At 39.0% G+C, this 19,848-nt stretch overlaps 1 protein-coding gene across 3 annotated transcripts in view; it reads left to right on the top strand.

Moving 5' to 3' along the window:
• trappc9 (trafficking protein particle complex 9) overlaps positions 1-19,848 on the top strand; it is a 202,684-nt gene that overhangs the window by 111,541 nt on the left and 71,295 nt on the right. For all 3 annotated transcript variants that reach the window (XM_035681239.1, XM_035681236.1, XM_035681238.1), the window contains one exon: positions 14,907-15,060. In XM_035681239.1, coding sequence (XP_035537132.1) covers positions 14,907-15,060 — 154 coding nt within the window. The remainder of the gene's footprint in view (positions 1-14,906; positions 15,061-19,848) is intronic.

The raw sequence follows: 19,848 nt of genomic DNA, 5'->3' as shown, positions 1-19,848 counted from the left end.
AAAAAAAAAAAAACAGGAAAAAAAGTTCTTAGTTAAAACGTTTGTATTGTAAGTCTTAGTTTTAATGTATGTTCCTCTGCTCCCACTGTCACTGTGATATAATTCCCAAAATTGCCAAGACTGACTACCCATCTCTTACTGATAGACTATATGACCAAAAGTCAGTGGACAACTGACCATCACACCTATATGAGCTTGTTGGACATCCCATCCTCAGATGATTATTATGGATTTGGACCCCCCCTTTGCAGCTATAACAGCCTCTTCTGGGATGGCTTTCCAAAAGATTTTGAAATGTGTCTGTGGAAATATGTGCCCATCAGCCAAAATAGCATTTTTGAGGCCATTCACTGATGCTGGATGAGAAGGCCAAGCTGGCAGTCTGTGTTCTAATTCCTCCCAAAGGTGTTCAGTAGGGTTGAGTTCAGGGCTCTTTTAAGGCCAGTGGAGTTCCTCCACACCAAACTTGTCTATGTGTTTTTTTTTTGTTGGAACTCTGTAGTGAGTGATGCATCAGATAATATTTGATATATAGATGGTTATTTTTACTAGCTAAATGCTTCAGCACTCGCTGGCCCCATTCTGAGTTTCATGGTCTACCACTTTGTGTTTGTGCTTTTGTTTCTCCTAGGCACTTCCACTTCACAGTAATAGCACTTACAGTTTACCGGAACAAATCTAGTAGGGCAGAAATTTCACGAACTGACTTGTGGCAAAGGTGGCATCCAATGACAACGGCACGTTTAATGTCACTGACCACTTTACGGCCCATTAAAAATGGGTGTGGCTGAAACACCTGCATTCAATAATTAGACTTTATGATGGCACACTATATGACTTTTGGTCATAAAGTCATACATAGGAACATAGGAAGTAGAGGTCAAAATATATAATGCACCAGTTGTATAATTGATTTTAAGCCTGCTTCTCTAGAAACTGACACTGTATGACACAATGTGCCTCTAAGGCAAAAAACGTCAAGTCTGGTAACCACTGCAGATGTGTATATATAGACTTATGTCTTTTACCCCCTTTGACTGACATTCCCTGTAGACACAGCCATTGCCTTTGACTCCACCAATCGGCGCTTCCATCCTGTAGAGATTCCTCTGGAAGTCTGACAGACATAAAATCATTATCAGAAGATTAGCTCAATTTCAGCATATTGATTCTTTTCAGAGCATACAATATCTCTGTAGATACCCCTACGAGGCAGAGAATGGGATGCAGCCTCACTCAATAAACCCCAGCTCAGTCTTGGCGACATGCTGATCGCTTCCTTTGACACGCAGCCAGCGCACGCACAGATTATTCAGAGTGGGATTTTGCATACAGAGAGAATCGGGGCCACAGACTCTTAGATCTCTCCGTGTGCTGAACCATATTGTGCTTGTCTCTTCAACTCATCCTCTCTCGACATCAGATGGCCCTGTCATTTTATATTTCTTTCCTGTTTTATGATGAATGAGGTGTCAGGCGCAAGATGTTTTCTGGATTCTTCATCCAGGACTCGTGAAGCTATGGCTTTAATCCGACAGTCGCAAAAATGACTCTGTCAATCATCCACACTTTCCTACTACAACAAATTATTTTTAATTGTTTCCAGTGAGCTTTTTCATGGTTGCACAAATAGAGAGGGGAAAAAATCCCTTCATGCACGGAGAGACCTAGCAATTTGAACAGTAGATTTAATAGTTTCTAGACTTGTGTCCATATGAGAGGAACATGAGGACAGCAACAGGGAGCTGTTCCCATCCTCTGGTACAGCCACATGTAAGTAATTTTAGGCAGTGACAGCTGATAACTTACATTTATTGAATGCTTCTGCTGAAAAACAAAGATCTTATTGTTTGTGTTTGAGCAGTAAGTTTAGTTTGTGGAGTGTGTATTCTCTCCCTGTGAAAGCAACACGTGGTGGTGGTAGTGGGGGGAGAGGGAGGGCAGGGTGCGTAACAGAGTGCTGCTTTCATCTTCTCATATCATTCACAGACATGTCTTTTACAAGGTCTTTATCCCCTTGATGGTGTTCTTTAATGGCCAATGAAAGAAAAAGTGAAGCACCTCAGAATGTGAATGGTCATCTTTGATGTTTGAGAGCCCAACAAGGTTCCCAAAGACCGCTGTGACACCACACAGTGATGGCCAAACTTGGGTTTCTTTCCATGTTTGCTTTGAACAGAGCAGAACAGAGAGAAGAGGACATGTAAAGGACGTGTACCTGTCTTTTCATTTATGGTTCGATCTTCCAAGTCTTCCTAGCATGACATCATTCTTAGTCAGATAATATTCTGATTTTGCAAGCTCACATGAAGAGATTTTTGCTTTTTTGAAATATAACGGTGACAGTTTAAAACAGTTTCCTTCATCCATTATTAGAGCATGTTAACAATCGATGTTGGGTTAATCTAGAAGAGATTATTCACATTTTCCAATGTTTTTAATTTGGTGGCCATTAATTGCCACCAAATCCCAGTAAGTTGGGTATTTGGGCATGAAATTAAATGAACATAGTTCAGTTATACAAAAAATAAATAAATACATCTTAAATTTAGCAAATAATATTGCACGACTTCCAGGCTTCGTTGGAGGACATAAATTAGATGAGACAAAAACATGCTGGGCAGATAAGATAGAGCTTTATTTATCCTGGGGGAATTGTTGTGCAGCAGTCGCAGCACAAAGTAGTGCAGTATAATATTAAAAAAAAGTACTCTTAATTCTGTGTACATGGAGAACTTGTTTTCATGCAGCCAATCAAATCTTTGAATAAAGCAGTGAGATCAGATCTCGTCGTTTTGCACCGGCATGAACCTCCGCTAGCTAGCGTAACTCTGTGGGGTTTTTACATTCTTTTTACTTTATGTTGAAGGAGTCACGGACAAGTAACAACTGGTTACTCATTCAGAGGAGTTTTTTAGCTAGCTCTGAGGAAATTCACAGTGAGCACAGCAAGGAGGGATTTTTTTTATATCCATGGAGGGCAGCAGACGAGGGGCACTCGATTATTCTCAGCCTTTACAGGCGGTTAGTGCGCACACTCATCAAATAGTCAGAGGTACTACTACACACCACAGTACATATTCTGATAGTTAACAGCGCATATTCCTCATCTTCTGTGTTACTAAGTATTTTTTTAATGGATTCAATTATTAATGCATAGGTGATTAATCGTTGACATTCCTTTTGAAATAGATCACAGCGATGGGCATTATTGCAAAATAAAAAGTCCAAAGGCTTTGATAGTGATACTGTAAAATGTAATGTTCATTTATCAGTATGCTACACCATGCACATAAAGTCTAGTTTTGGCAAAATGACTAATTCACCCTACAATTATTTCTCTGTGGCTGTTTTTTAACCACCTTGAGCTGAGATAAATGATCAGGCTCTAATAGTCACTGCTCTGCATAAACAGCATGTAAATTAGCACTGCTCTCCTCACTCACTTTATATTCTTTCATTTGAGGAAAAAGGAGCCATCCTGGGCAGACAGCTCTGACCTTTCTGCAACTGAATCTTTGATCTAATGAACAAATTATGATGAGACGGAGCAAATTAAAGTGTCTCTTATTAATATGAATCGAAAATAAGAAATGTTGTCCAAGATGTCAAGCTGCAAAGTAATTTCCATAAAACACGTTCTTAAGCATTGTAATTATGTGGGTTTGACTGCAAGTCAGTCAAGTCTTTTAATGGGTGTTTCTTTTGTATAGGATGAGCTTGATGCAAGTGTTTGAACAGTATCTAATTATCAGAAATGAAGAGCAGAGGCCCTGAGGCACTTGTCTGTAACTGTCAGCTGTATAAATATATCCAGTGGGAGATTCTTGGTCACCTCCTTGTGATATGATCCTTCTTTGCCCATCTTCTTGTTCCATTGTTTTGTGTCATCTTTTCAGCTATTTGTTCCCAAGTTGCTTCACTCTGCTACTCACTTTTTCATAAATCATTCCTTTTTTTTAATGAGTGGCAGCTATAATGTAGCAATGGCATTAAATCTGAACGTTTGGAAAAAATAAAATCTTCCACTTACTTCAGCAGACGGAGTTTGCTCAGGGAGCAACTGATTTATTTAAGTTTGGCAAACTACAGTTTCCAAGGTCAGGAATGCTTTAAGTCTGATGTGTTTTCCCTTAATTATAATGCACAATTAAGTTAAGTTAGTTAAAAACTGTTTTACATGGAGAAAATTTTATGTAACACATTTTAGTACTACAACTTAATCAAAATCAAGCAAAAAGATCATTTACAGAAAATATAATACAATAAGAACTCACCACAATAAAATCTGATAAATGTTACTAATTCTGCAAGCAAGGGTCAGGTCACTCAAATTACAAAAAACATATTCTAACCTATCTCTAGTGGTAATGCAGATAGCTCTAATTTTATTCACCCAGGTTTTAAGATATCCATCTCTATACAATATCACAATAACATTGGGGATGATTAAACTTCCTTTAAGGTTCTGTATTCTGTGGTTGAGGGGGATGACTGAGAGAATACAGTGTTACAATAGTCTTTCTTCTTTAGAAAGTACTGTAGTTCTACAATAAGGTGCCACTGCCGTCCACCATTATCGTTGCAGAGCCAGCTCAGTACTACCCCCTGTAGCAGAGCGGGGAGTCAGCGCTCACTGCAGCAGTTTCTCTCTTCTAGCCATGTCTCCCTTCCATTCGCCATGCCTTTTGACTCTGCCGGATCGGTGCGCACAAGGGCAGACACGCCTCATTGCATGAGCTTTTCAAACAAAGCTTGTTTCCATGGTGACCACCTTTCCCCTTCTTGTGCTACTTTTTATGGCAGCAGAGCACATAATGCATCTGCAGTCAGTCATCCCATCCTAAACAGTCCCAGCCTCATGTGAATATTATCATTTATTTCATTTCAAAACTTGCAAATCAAAGTGGCCTTGTTTCTAACTCTGTCAAAATAGTGCACATGCTCATTACGTGAAGAATATCATGTCTGGTAAAAAGAAACCCACACTTGTATCGGCTGAAGATAGGGCATAGGGAACAATATTTTCTGACAAAGTTGAGAGCTGACTGCTGAGATGTACATCTGCTGCTGCTCGACCTCTCCCTGGGATTCAGCTTCACACCACTGCCATTTTTTCTCAGCATCTGCAGGAGGTTTTTCTTTTTACCCCTCTCACATTTCTTGAAATAATGTGTTCCCTAGGGGGCGTTTTAGCCCTGTTGGCTGTCTGCAGATGGGTTAGTTAACGTGCTAGAACATCAAGATCTTTTTACACTTTCTATACAGAATCACTTCATACTTACTTAGACTTCTTGGTAGGCATTTGACACTCATGTTTTTGTATTATAGGTATTAAGAAATTGTGCCTTATTGCCACCAAATCCATATATTTTGTATAGACAGCATTATAGATTCATCTGACTCAGCCATTTCCTTCTTCAATCACCTGTAACTTTACTGACCTGTGCTGTCATTGGATTATCCAGTTCTCTTACAGTAACACACAAAACATAGTATTACTATTTACAAACTGCAAAATCCCTGCTCCAAATCCAGCTGGGGACCTTTGTTGCATGTCATTCCCCTCTATCTCCCCATGCCCTGCTTCTCTCTACTGCGCTGTCTAATAATGGCAAAATGCCCCAAAAAGAGCTCTTGGGTTTCAGCAGCAGAGACAAAAATAGCCCACTCTGTCAACCCTAGTAATAGTCTACAAAGCCTCGATTTAAATGACAGCCAGCGCATTAGAAGATTGTCTGCACAGAAGCATTCTTCGATACCTATCCACATACAGTAATTGGCAGTAAGGATTCATTTTTACCGCAGCTCATATTCAACAAGACGTGGATGGATGGAGCACCGCTGCCTCTGCACCCGCTGCATACAAAGGGTTACACAGAGTCAGCCGCAGTCTAAAAATAGACTGTTGCTCTCGCCTGCCTCTGCACGGGCCTCTATGGATCTCCGCCCTTAAGCTCTTGCACGTGAGGTAAAAATAACCCTTTCTGTGAAAACATACACACACACGCTCGGTACGTTCTTCGCTCTCAGCTTTCTCCCCCGTGACATAACACAATCACTGGCCGTTAAAAAAGATGCAAAAAGGGCTCTCATAAAATGTTGGTCGCAAATGATTTGCTGTTCTGTTCCGCTGCGTAGAGCATTATTCAAAATGTACACATCGCTCACAGCATGCTCACAGTCACACTCTACAGAGAACCTGCACATACTGTAATTAAACCACAAGACAACTTTAAAAAATCCTCTCCGCCAAATGAGTTAAATACCTTTACATTAGCAGGATAGTAGTAACTACAGCGTCAGTGCTTGACTGGATGCAAGCAGCACTGATGTGATAGAGCTGACTGTTATTTTGTGTCTATGGTTATGTTTATAGACCTCGCAGTTGAAATGATCCATGGCTTTGCGGTGGTCAGATAAAAGCGACCCCATATGCTTTAATGTGATTATCATGTACTTTTGGTCAGAGGCAAGACAGCATTTAATTAGGAAGGGGTCATTTCACTGTGACCGGCTCATCCTAGGCTGGTGTTATTGATGCCATTAAAAAAGGCTTCACTGCCACAGCTTATTGCAGGATGGTGGTAATTAGCAATATAGTGTCAGAAGTCACACCCGGTGGACAAGATGTTATTTAGTGATACGGGTCTGGTTTGCTTTTAGACATGAAATCAAATGAAAGAGTTGTAGACCTTAGTCACCTCTGCTATACACCCAAAAACATGACTCTAGCTCTCTGCACAAAACATTTTAGCTGTCCATTGGTTTTGTTGTTCTTCTTCTGAGTCAATACTTAATATCTTTTTCTCTACACTGTTCAAACAAGATAAGTGCTAAAACTACTGCAAATATTTAATCATTTTCTTTTGTTGGTTCAGTGGTAAACAGCGTTATCTGTTGTATGTTCCCCCCAGGTGCACTGGTTTTCTCCTACAGTCCCAAGACATGCATGTTAGGTGAACTGGACTCTCTAAATAGTCTATGTTATGACGTTTTTCAGTGATTACTGAATGCATGTTCATCAGTAAAATGCACATAATGCTTTGAAACCCTCACCCAATTAAAAACGATTAAACAAACAACCATGCAAGTATTGGTTGTACTGGTTTTCTTCCATGCTCAACTGTCCATGGCCTGAGTTATGCTAATGTGCATGCATTATTGTTCCCACAATAGGAATGTGGAAGTGGAAGAAACTTTTTTGGGCGAATGGTAAACAGCTCTTGGACCGGTGTCAGAGGCGAATGAAATCTACACATGCCCAGTTTAAATTCCTCTGCGATTACATACATTACGGCATAGATTTGTTTGTGATAATTTTGAACAATGACTAGTGTCCTTGTTGTCTCTTGGGAAAAGCTTTTGTGAGAAGCAGTTCAGTGATATGAGTGGTGTTGGTGGTTAAATGCTGGGATGTCCATGAGCAACTTACTGGTATCTACATATAAAGAAGTCACAATCTACATGTTGCATCATTGTACAATCTGACATTTAGGAGGATCTATTGGTAGGAATTGAATATAATATTCATAACTACGTTTTCATTAGTGTATAATCACCTGAAATATTAATCGTTTTTTTGTAACCTTGAATGAATAAGACGTTTTTATCTAAAGAGGGAGCTGGTCCTCTTTTATGGAGCCCGCAGTGTTAAAGCACCATGTTTCTACAGTAGTCCAGTATGGACAGGGCCATTTGTGTTTTTTCACTCAATCCCAGTTTCCACTGTCAATGTCCTGTGCTTTGTCTGCAGCAAGTGACAAAGAACTTTCTGGATTGAAAAAACCTTTTTCCACTGAATGCGATCCAGGTGGTTAAACATGTTTGACAACACAAATGTATTTTGTAGGAGACATGGTTGATTGTGACAGTGGCAGCATGTGTATATATAGTTATTTTTTATCTTATCTTATTTCTAACTGTTTGACAGTTTTATATCAGAGTTATTCCACCAGAATATTATTCACTCAACAATAATATTTAGGTAGGATCTGTTCAAACATGCATAGCAGAGCCATGAAAATAGCACAGAATATGACTCTGCCTTATGCTATGTGCTTTCAACTTGCTCTGAGCAAGCACAAATCTCTGTTCCCCACCTCTGCTTTGCCGCTACTCTCACTTAGAGTCAAGCTCATCGTGAGTCATCAAAATACCAAATTCATGCTGGAAAACAATAACACATTGTCTGCACCTGACAGAAATGGCCATTGCAAAGCCCCGTCGACTGACATGCTGACAAGAAAATAGACCTCTCTATCTGTATGCATCGACACGAATAACATTGCTTATTTCTGCAGATCTAGCTTTCATCTCTGCATGCCTTTGTAAGATTTATTTAAACGCTAACTGATTCACGGCTCACCCCTTTCAACAGATAGAAATGGGTGAAATCCAACCATCCATCCAATCTCGCATCTACCCTTGCCATCGTTTTGGCCAAGGGAAATGAAGGCCAAGCGGGCTGTTATCAGTGAGGGGCTGGAGGGAGGTAGGGAGGTGCAATGAACTGGGAATTAGGGCTGGAGATGTTCCACGGCGGCCCCAGCTCAGCACACAGGTTGTTATTAAAAAGCCTTGTAATAGGCTAGATTAGTCTCCAGATATGGCCTAATCCTTGAAAGACTTCACAATCAAATCAATGGAAAAAGAAGATGGTGGTGGGAGAACGCGACCTGTTAATACTCTCCTGGCTTAGTAACAAGCTCTTTTAGGGGTGCCTAGGGGTTGGATGTGGTCTTTGTTGCTCTCACAATGACTCTTCCATGGTTTTGCTTATACTCTGTGTTTGATTTTGTTTATTTATGCTGCTTTAATTTTAACCAATAGGTTGTCTGAAATGATTTGTCTGTTTTAAAATTTGTTTTTCATTGTAGGAAGTAGTAAACTTTTCTCTCAAGTCATGTTTGCTGTCATATTGCTGTTATTGTGAGAGAAACAGTGTACATACTACTTTCATATTTTTTTCCAGTTAAGGCCTTGTCACACCAGCATTTAAAATGTAACATTCTTATCATCGTTCCAATGAAGCGCCAAACTCGGTTAATCCTCTTTGTGGTGGCAATCTTGTGAAAAATTATTAATTAACTATTAACTTAGGTGAATGAATGCCAGCCAGAGTCTTATTGTCATTGGTTTTAAATGAGGATTCTAGTGTCTAACGTTCCTCATGCTTTTTAAATGGTTTATCCAAAATACAAAGAACAACATTTTTTGGGAGCAACACAAAATAGAGCTGAAACTTAGTTCAGTGCAGTCACTTGAAAATGAATTGATACGTATTTATTCATTAATTAATTGTTGTTTTTCATTGGTTTGTATTAGTAACAATTGAATAACTTTTTGTTTTAAACTGTTGGGCTTGCGAAAAAAAAAAAACTTGCAAAAATACCAAAGCGACCCGCGGCATCTGTAGATTAAAAACGGCTCATTCTAAGGTACCACAAATATGTTTCCTGTATTTAGGTGATTATATAATAATGAAAACATTACTATAAACATTATATTCCATTTCTGCCAATAAATCGTGCTAAATGTTACACACTGGACCTTTTAATGTTTAATGTTGAAACACCGTTATCAACTCGAGTCTATTGCTTGGTGTAATAATCTTGCATGTACCATGTAGTGAGCATTTTTTAAATCCATGTAGAACATAATTTTCAAATACAGAGCAACGCAATTAGCCTCTAATTAGCACGGAACAGAGACTGCTGTATCCTAGCCTTTGTTAACCTCTTCATCAGCAAATACATTATTTCCCCTTTAGACTGTTTTTTATGTGAAGCATGGAAAATGGATTACAAGTTTTCAGACTGAGAGACTGCAGACAGATCACTCAAAATGACAAATCCAACAAAGTATGATATGATGTTATAAATGAAAAGAATTCCACATGCAGCAACTTTACACAAAGTCAGTGTTACAATCAATCAGATTTACCAAAAATATGAAATACTAAATGCTAAAGGTTTGGTTCTACTCCTTAAATCTGTCAATTTGAATCTAGCTGTCTGACTGTCCAAAGAAAACCAGTTGCAGGCCTTGCCAGACAGCGTCTTCCCATTTAGGCTCCATTTGCACTGTTGCAACGTGGTATTTTTAGAGTTAGTGTGTAATGTGTGCTTTTGAAGATGACTGAATGAAAAGCAGCACCCATCTGAAGATCGAACTTCAGTCAGTGACATAAGCCTAGTGCCACTAATCTTCAAAGGCGGATGTATTTGAGTGCGTCGCAGCCAGAGCAGGAGCTTTCCTTTCGTCTTTGTTTTGAAGTCTTAATTGTTATTTAATTTGGGTTCTGCTTTGTTGTAAAGGCTGTGAAATGATAATTGTATTGCCCCTTCTCCTCTACCTCACTTTGATGCATGTGTCTCTATGGACTCATCAAGAGATTATTTTTCTTGTTGTGTAATTTCATTTATTATTTGCAATACAATACGTCGAGGTAGCAGATCACCTGTAACGACACTCATGCTCACTTTTGTGAATTTTAAAATACCATAATGACCAAACAGAAGATACAGCAAAGTGTCACAGTCTGACCTTTTCCCACAAATCATACCTTCATTATAATTATTAAGGATTTCTGATTTGCAATACAGTTCTCATATATTTTCACCGGTCAGTTCAGTCACTCTTACTTGCTCTTTTCATCTTCCTCTCATCAGTCCATCAGAAAATGCCTCCCCAGGGAGCGGTCATGTAACTTGACTGCGCAATATGCGTACACAGACTCTTCTGGGAAGTCATCGTTGGAAACTGTTCGGAAAAGTCCAGGGACTTTAAAAAAATACTTGGCAGGTTATTGGATGAACCATCTGTCTATCACCCTCTATTAAGGTCACAATCAAATCAACGAACCATATAACATAGTCAAACTTACTGAAACCAGTCAGGAGAAGAGTGAAAACATCTTTTTAATCGAGAATAGCCTTCAGTGCCCTTATTTGTTCTTCTTTTAATGAGGAAATGCTCTCTAGTTCTGATGCTAGCAGCATCTACGCTATTGCGGCTCAGCCATTGTTGTTTTTGCACAAATAGTCAATTCTCACACACATTGTCATGCAGCTAGTATTAAGCTATGTCTATAGCTCATGCTGTGGCTGCTGATTGATTCCAGGTCATTCCCTCTAACCTGGAATTCTGATGAACCTACAGATCAATACATGGGTGGATTTTTTATCTATGAAACAGAATGAAAATTGCTAAGCTCATGTTGCTGCAGCTCTTAAATATGTTCACTGAGAAATGATTTGCATTGGTCAGCGGGGTGCCTGTCAAAGCAGTGATTTATCAAGGCTGAAAAACAGGGAGTGACACCTCTGAGTGAGACTCTGCCTTTATGGGAAGCTCTTATTGCAAGTTGGCCTCCTGTGGAGATGGATGTCCGGGTAATTTGCAGTTATCTGCCCACCTCAAAGTCACATAGTGTCATTTCTCTAAGTAGGGAAAGATAGGAGTACTGAGAGCACAGTAAAATGGACTGCAGGTTAGCCTTTTTCGTTCTGTTCTGTTCTGTCTGAAGAAGACTCTGATGGTGTCTGTCTCCCAGTTAAACACTTGAAGCAAAGCCTATCACTCATCATGACACCAGTAAGAGGCCTAAGACATTTTTTTTTCGAGATTGAACTGCTGCTGTAAAGTTTGGTGATTTTTTTTTTTTTTTTTTGAGGATTACAGTAGATGCTACATACTAAGCAAATTCCTCCCACCTAAGGAAATAAAGCCCTTTAAAAACACAGAGGATTATCTTAACAAATGGAGCAAGCTAAAAGTTGCAATAATTGGCAGAACTCTATACTACTACTATATACAATACTAACATGAATTAACACATTATACAGTTGATGTGGCCAACATTTCACCAGACATTCACATATTACAACATTCAGCAGACTTGAAGCATCATTGGCATTCATTAGAGCCATGTTTCTGGCCACCTGATGGATGCAAGTCCAATGATCCAATTTCCTTTGGCTCTGTTTAAGTCTCCACCAGCTTAACATGGGTTTTTACTGTATGCTGGATGTTTTGCTTTCTTTTGTGCATCTGATGTTTGATATTAGGTAAGTAGCATACTGTGTGCTTATCAGAGATTTTTTGCTCAGAACTGGTACCACTACTGCTGCAGAATTTGTAAACCATGATGTAAAAGATGGTAAAAAGCTTTGCAGAGCTGAGGGGGAACTGCAGAGTTGGGTAATAATTGTCAGCGGGTTTGTCACAGACTCCTTTCACAAACATTTTGATTAGCAGAGCTATAAAACATTTCTTAAGTTTATAAGCTTTATACATTTTTTGGGTATTTGTGCTTTTAATGGGACAGCAACAAAGTTCAGTGAATAAGCCAGGAAGCTAGAGTGACTCACAAATTGGAGATAATGATAAGACCAAATCCACAATTAATAAAACCCCCATAGCATCTTTCTCTGTACAGTTTTACTGCTTGATTCCACCGGGTATCGGTTTCCGGCTTCGATGCGGCTGCTCGTCCTGACCACTGCCATTTGTGATTCCACCAGAAGCGGCTCTCTGCTCCGCTGAGAATACGTGCCTAGTCTAAAGCTGATCGAGCTGGGCTCTCAGACACAAGAACGGCATCGAAAATCCAGTTCATTTTTAAAATAAAACACCCTGTGCAGACTCACATTCGTATATCACATGAAACAGACAAAAAGGAAACCATTTAACTTTGTGGCCTACTTAAGCCATAGTAGACTCACCACTCTCATCAACCTTCTTTTAAGCCTCAGCTGTGTTCCACAAAAAGGCTGTGGTAAACCCACTGCGTGCCACCTGCGGAGCATGTAGCAGTGGACAGCTACTGTAGCAACGACCTGGTGAAGAAAGTCTTTAACATCTTGCAGCCAGAGAGACAGATATGTACCTCATAAGTTGGTGGAGATCAAAACAGAGCAAAAAGGAAAGTGAATATTGAACATAGTTTTGTCACATGGCTAAAAACAGGACTCAACATGAATGTTAATGTAGCTCTGTATCTGCTGAATATGTAAATAATCTAGTGTTTGCTAACATGGCAATACATCAGTATTGTGTTTACATTGTATTCTGTAAGTGGAAGATATATCTAATACTGATTTGCTGGTATTTTATGGTGTTTTGGTATTTGGCTAAGGCAGAACAGTTGGGAGGTTGTGTGTTGTATCACACACTGTTCCATGCAGAGGACATTAGTGGCTGGCCACCTCATCCCATATTCCTCTTCTCTTATCTCCCCTTTCCCCATTGGATATCTGCATCCACCGTCTTTGTACTGAACTCTACAGGTTTGTGCATTCAGAGAAGAAATATATCCGATTGGTATTTCCCTTTTTGAATGAAGGCCCTGAATGATCTATCTGTAATTAGAGGTGGGATTTGGGGTCATTTTATGAGCCCAAGTAAAGTCTCAGCTTAGTTTAGTACACCAAGACTTTGAATCCTGGATGTGACACTTGACGTAACCTCGGGCAACAAACACCCTGGCTCTTGTTAATAAATAACGTACCCGCAGTGTAGAGGGGGAAGCTTGGACCTAAGGGTGTTTGTTCAGACTAGATAAATAATTTCTCACTTGCCAAACCACACAAAGCCGCATTGGTTGTCATCAGGCAGAAATGTAAGCAGGGTTTTCTTTGGAAATATTATGTAGATGAAGATGAGCATAGTCCTCTGTGATCTGTTGAGGGTTATGGTAGATATTTCCTGCATTATGTCAGTTGTTAAATATATTATTCACTCAAACCAAAGCATGAAATGACTACTACACTAAGAGGTTTTATGGACTTTTTCAAATAGTTTGGCTGTTTTTAAATTAAGTTTTATCAGAGTGGAAATTGGTGCACACATCAGCTGCAGTCCAGGCCTGGTCACACCAGCATTTAAAATGGAAAAATGAAGCTGTGAAATCAATTAATGACAATAGAATCCCTGCAGGCAAATTCATTGATTGCAAAGTAAATCTGCGAATGAAATGCAAATTTACCATGTTGTCTTGACAGCGCTGACCAGTGATGGAACGGAGAGCCATAGAGTCCAAAATGGAGGGAACTATTGTCGCTTGTTAGCTCCACATAAGAGGAATAGGTTTCAGACCGTTAAGAGAGAAGAGTCTGATTGGTGCAAATATAGTTTTTAAATAATCTGTGCACTGTGACTAGCGCTAGCATTTTCTAGCGTGTTAGCCGTGTTAGCTTGCCAGTTACAGTAGTTCTGCTTTTTGGTAAGACCGGCATTATTTGGCATTGAATGTTGCTGACGTGGTTAATTTCACACAGTGAACATCCAGTATTATCTGTGTTTTTTTATGTTTGTTAAACACAGATTGTTCTACTATTTACATTGGTTGTCTGTGGGAAGTATGGAACCTGAACTCTTGTCTGCTGTACTGAACTGTACAGTATGCACGAATAATTTCTATTATGGTAGTTATGTGTTTTAATGTTTATTATGCTTTTAAAGAAGCTTATCCAAAATGCATTAACAGAATTCTAGGAGGTGAATCTAAATTAGTGCTGAGGCTGATTAATGTTTTTTTTAATGTTAATGTGAATTGAATATATTTGGGTTTTGGACTGTCAGATAAAATAAGTAATTTAAAAATGCTGCCTTTGGCTCTGGGCCATTGTCATGGGCATTCACTTGTTTCATCAAGAATGAAAAGAATCATTATTTGAAGACCTACACTAAATGTTTTAACATTTTTCAACCCCCATACCAAGGCTAAATATTATTTCAAAATATAATTCAAATTCAAATTCCATAAATGCAATCAAGTCATTTGAGAATTAAGTTTTAAAATAAAATGGCAGTTACGTAACTTTCATTCCCACACAGTGTTACTGTGGAACTTTCTCTTGGTAAGTCAGAAATTCGTAACTGTTTCTCATCTCCTGTTGCAGGATGGCCATCCAGGTTGACAAGTTTGACTTTGAGAGTCTGCCACAGCCAGACCAGGAGACAGCTCGATTCACCAACCCCAAACAGCTGGAGGAGGAGCGACAGCATGCCCAGGGCTCCCAGATCAACAGCAAGCTGGGCATCTGTTGGAGCATCATATCCTTCCAGTGGCTACATGTACAGTAGTTATATCAGAGAAGCCCATCTGAGCTCAGCATTGCTAGAGAGACGGTGGATAAAGATGGTAAAGGTTTACATTTATAATTGTCCTTAGTCTCTACTGAACCAATGAACAGGTGATAATCCTGTGTGGTCAAACAGTGGTCGTCAAACAGAATTATTCAGCACTGTGTTTGTTGAATGTTGTTGTTTGTTGACATCAGTCAAATGAGTGATCTGACATCTGGATCCTACATCTGGAGGCCCTCTGGCCAGCAGGGAACTTGTTTGCCTGCACTGACAGATGGGAAAGCGTATGGCAAAGTACTTGCCGCTCTGACAGTTTGAAGTGATGTCTTAGTGTGTTTATGTGTGGGTGTGTAATTGTGCCACATACTCACAGCAGTGCAATATAACATTTTCCCATAGGTCCTAGTTTGTGGGCAAGCTTTGTGGTCCATCTGAGGTAATCTTTGACACCATCATTGTCAGCGTGCTGCCCTCAGGGAGACGGCTCTTTGTATTTATTCCATTGTCTACTGTTGTCTTCTGGCCTGTCAGGTACATGTACACCACCAACACACTTGCTGTCAGAAATCAAACATGTATAGATAGTAACACAGATGCGAGCTGGGGTAGTATTTGTGTTCTATCTATACACTATAATGTTTTTTAAATAAACACTTACTGTGTCTAAATGAAAAATCTTATACAGGGTTTTAACCAAATGGTCCCGGAAAGGAGGGAGTAAGGGAAACTTAACTGAGGAAATAAATCAGAAACTAAACGTCCCTGTTCCTGATGAACATTCATTCACGTTCCCACTACTTTCGCAAGAAATGTGAATATTGGGGTAATTAGACCATTGGCACATTAAAAAGTGGCAGCTCTGTTTGAGATATAAGAGACCTAAGCACTTTTTCATGGAACAAAACAACAAGCTGTTGTGAGACTAAACCTTCTTGGAAGAGAGAGAGGCAGAGGTGGCAAAGAGGATCAGAAACAACAGAAAGACGAGAGCTCTTTTTGTATTATTTTGGAAGTCAGCTATATGACATATTTAAACATCAGTTACCTTAATTTCCACTTCAGACACATTAATCCTGCAAAACTCTACTGTTAGAGGACTAGATTGACATATTGCTATATACTGAATAAATAAACATTGTTGTCCTTACAACATTATAAATCACATCTCAATAGCACCATATAATGTATTGCCAAAAAATAAGACAATGAAAACCGCAAGTATTTTAGACATCAAGATGACTACACTGACAGTACATAATGATATAATGCTTCTGTACCGCTTCTGGCTGAAAACTGTATTTGACCCCGCCCCCACCCCCCCTTACTATTAGGAATAGTTTTTAGTTACTTATTTTCTTACATAGTTTTCTATTCTTTATTACTATTTTATTTTACACTATTTTATGGAGCAAATTATAGGAGCTTATGAAAATACATTTCAGTATGATTCTATGTGACAAACTCGAGGGCTCACTTTGACCAATCAGTAACTTTAAATAGCGCAGACTCAGGACCATCTAAAAGTACTAACTCAAAGGCAGGGGCTATTTTGGGGATGAGAAGGCCAAAAGTTGTTCCTGCTGTACAAATTCTGGTAAAGCTTATTAGTTTTATAACATGTTCCTGTTGAGAAGAGCTACCAGTCATTATGCATATAGTGCCTTGTTATCGTTATCAGCACATAACTCATCAGTTGGCAGTTAGCGGTGCACATATTTAGAGATTTAAGAACAGCCTGTCAGATTGTTGGTGAGCATGGTGCACAGTTAATGATGAATCTAATCTCCGAGCTACTGAAGTTGCTGTTATATTTTTCCTTTTTATGAAGGCGTAAACACTCCCATCATTATGTGTATTGTTTTATCTACAAGTAATTTGGCAGCGTGTAGGCAGGAATGAAGAAAGAAAATGACATACAAATGTATTCCCAGCGGCACGTCTGATAGCTCTCCTTTCACTGCAGCCTGAAACTGCCTGTTTTATTGTTTTATCCCATTTAGAACATATGTTATGATAGTAATTTGTGAATTTAAACAAGTTCCTTTTGAAGCTGAACAGCATATAGACAGGCTCTAGTAATTATGTCATCGACAGATAAATCCTGTAGCTGCTAAGTACGCAGTTAACAGCCACTGTGATTATTCTAAGCCCTAAAAACACTGTATGTATTGTGATAAAAGGATGAAGTGGTAAAATAGAGGTACCTCACTCACTGAAGTCAATAGAAAACTGAAAAGGGTTACACTTCAGTCTTCAACCTTCATCAAATGGACATTTTCTCATGTTCAAATACAAGTCATTTGGATGGAATATCTCAAACACAACTTATGTTAAGTAACTTACTCATTCAGCATAAATTGACCAACACTAAAATTTTTAAATTCTTTCCTTCAATGCTTTGTGTGCAAAGAGAGAATCAGCTGTCTCAAATCATCGCAGTAGCACAATGTAAATTCTGCTCCAGGCTGGATTTTCCCTTTACAACATGAAAAACTACAGAAATAAAAGATTTGATTACAGTGCATGTCACACTCTGAAGCACTCGCTTGGCCCTGAGCAGAGTAACAGTCACTTTAATTTGTAATTTATGAGTTCCTTACAATATTATTCCTGTTTTGTTGATGGTGTTCGGTTATAGTGATTCACCCATAGGGAAAGACATTGCCATATACAGTACAGACAGTGTGAAAAATAGAGATGAAGTAGGGAATGTGTTATGTATGTCTTCCCCTTGAGGAGGTCATTGCCAAGTTCATGAATCATCCCTGTGTGCTGAATTTTATTTCTGTCTCTGTAGCTCTGTTAACCAACGCTAATTATATTGTAACTCCCTGTAAAGCTGTATTAGCAAGCATAGTGAATCCAGATTATAATTTGTCTGAGATAGTGCGGCTAGCCAGAAGCGACAGCATGTTACTTCAAGTATAGATTGACTTCAGTGGACGCTAGTGCCGTTTAGGCCTTGTTTTAAAATTGTATGTAGCAGCACTCTTTGTGTCATTTTTCAGTCTAAACTTGGGTCTAAGGTCATCCTGACAGTTAAGACTCCCAGGGTCTTCATGTGTTTTGCTAGAAACCATTTGACTGAAAAGTTGCTAATATTGCTCACAAGCAAGCACCAAATAGGTAGCATAAATCACAAAGAAATAGCAAAAAACTTGAAGCCATTTTGATGGCCTAAAGCAGTTCTCCAAGCAACACTTGGGACGCATTTATGTTTCTGTGAAGATTTTAATTAAAGTAAGCAATGACTCGTCCATTTTCTTTTGCCCAGAGGAACTTGGTGTATGACATATAAAACTTCCAGGCAACAAACAGAAAATTAATGATGAATGAAGTTTAGTGGATGGACAAGGATGTTGATCATCCATACATTGGCAAAAGCCATATCGACGGCCAGTGTTTGGTTTGCCCATTCTGGGCTGCTGTAGAAACATGGTGGACTCTACCTGACTACCCGGTTGGCCTTCCAACCATGTCTGTAGATAAAAATCTCTCATTCTAAGGTAACAAAAACACAATGACTCTTATTTTCAGGTGATTATACACAATGAAAACATACCTATGAATATTATATTCCATATCTGCCAGTAAATCTTAAATGTTACTGACTGGACCTTTAAGGGAATGGAAACAAATATATACTATAAACTGAAGCTGCTAATCAGCGTGCTTAATCCTCAATTATACCATGGTAATTAGTCAAACTCTTAGGTGTTACCAGTGAAACCGTTATGGCTTGTGAAAAATTTTACATTTTGTAGTATAGATTAATGGTCTTCAGATTATCATATGGCCAAATTCTTGTCCATGCGCAGCCCTACTTTATGGTGTCCAAAATCAGGAATTTCACTGCGAATCGGACGGTTCTGGCCTCCCGGTCGTGCATTAATTCCTGACAATGGACACCTTGTCAGGTATCGTCCCTTACATATAATCCTGTTGCACACAACCACAGACAACAGTGCTGCTTACCATGTTTATTTTGCAGTCAGTCCCATCAAATATTAATTTTTTTCACACGACCCATTACCCAACCCTTGTTCAAATGTAACCATTTAAAACCCAGTAAGCGCCGAAAGACATGGCTGTGGAAAAAGACACCAGGGCTGTCACTATGACCTATACCTGGGTAAGAGCCAGAAAATGGATTGATGGATCGATGGAAGAAGCCTTTTAATCATGCGCCATTTTGACCCCTTGTTTCCAATATAGTTGTATTTGTACAGTACTCATAAGGTAGATATTCTTTATAGTATAGTGAGACCAACCTTTTATCTACAGTTTTTATCAAACCTAAAGATGATCAGGATGAAAGCAAGGCTTATATTGGTGGTTTCCAACCTTTCTCCTTAAGGGACCCCTTTTCTATCATTGAGTACTGACTAGGTGATTCATTTTATTTTATATTGCATTCGATGCGTAACAGTAACAGTACAGAATAACTGATAAACTGTACAATGAACCCAAATAGTGAACACAAACAACGATTTAGATGAATTTTGAGCAGATTATTTATTATTTTTTTAACAGTAATACATACTTAATTGGCTTCTTCATGGACAAATTCAGTGTTTGAAAAACCGATATATAGGCCTACTTTATATATTTCTTAAGTGTTCTCACACCTCTTAAAAACAAGCTCTTATCTTTTTGTCTATTATCTTCACTCACAGCAATCCATCCAAAGGTTGTGAGCACATTTCACTAGCTACTGTTTGGCCCTAATATCAATAATAGTATCAGTAATTTGTG

The sequence above is a fragment of the Morone saxatilis genome, unplaced genomic scaffold, assembly GCF_004916995.1.
Source record: "Morone saxatilis isolate NCDOM2014 unplaced genomic scaffold, NCSU_SB_2.0 Contig9, whole genome shotgun sequence".
NCBI classification, from domain to species: domain Eukaryota; kingdom Metazoa; phylum Chordata; class Actinopteri; family Moronidae; genus Morone; species Morone saxatilis.
Note: the sequence above shows the minus strand (reverse complement) of the source record. Positions and strands in the feature narration are given on the sequence as shown.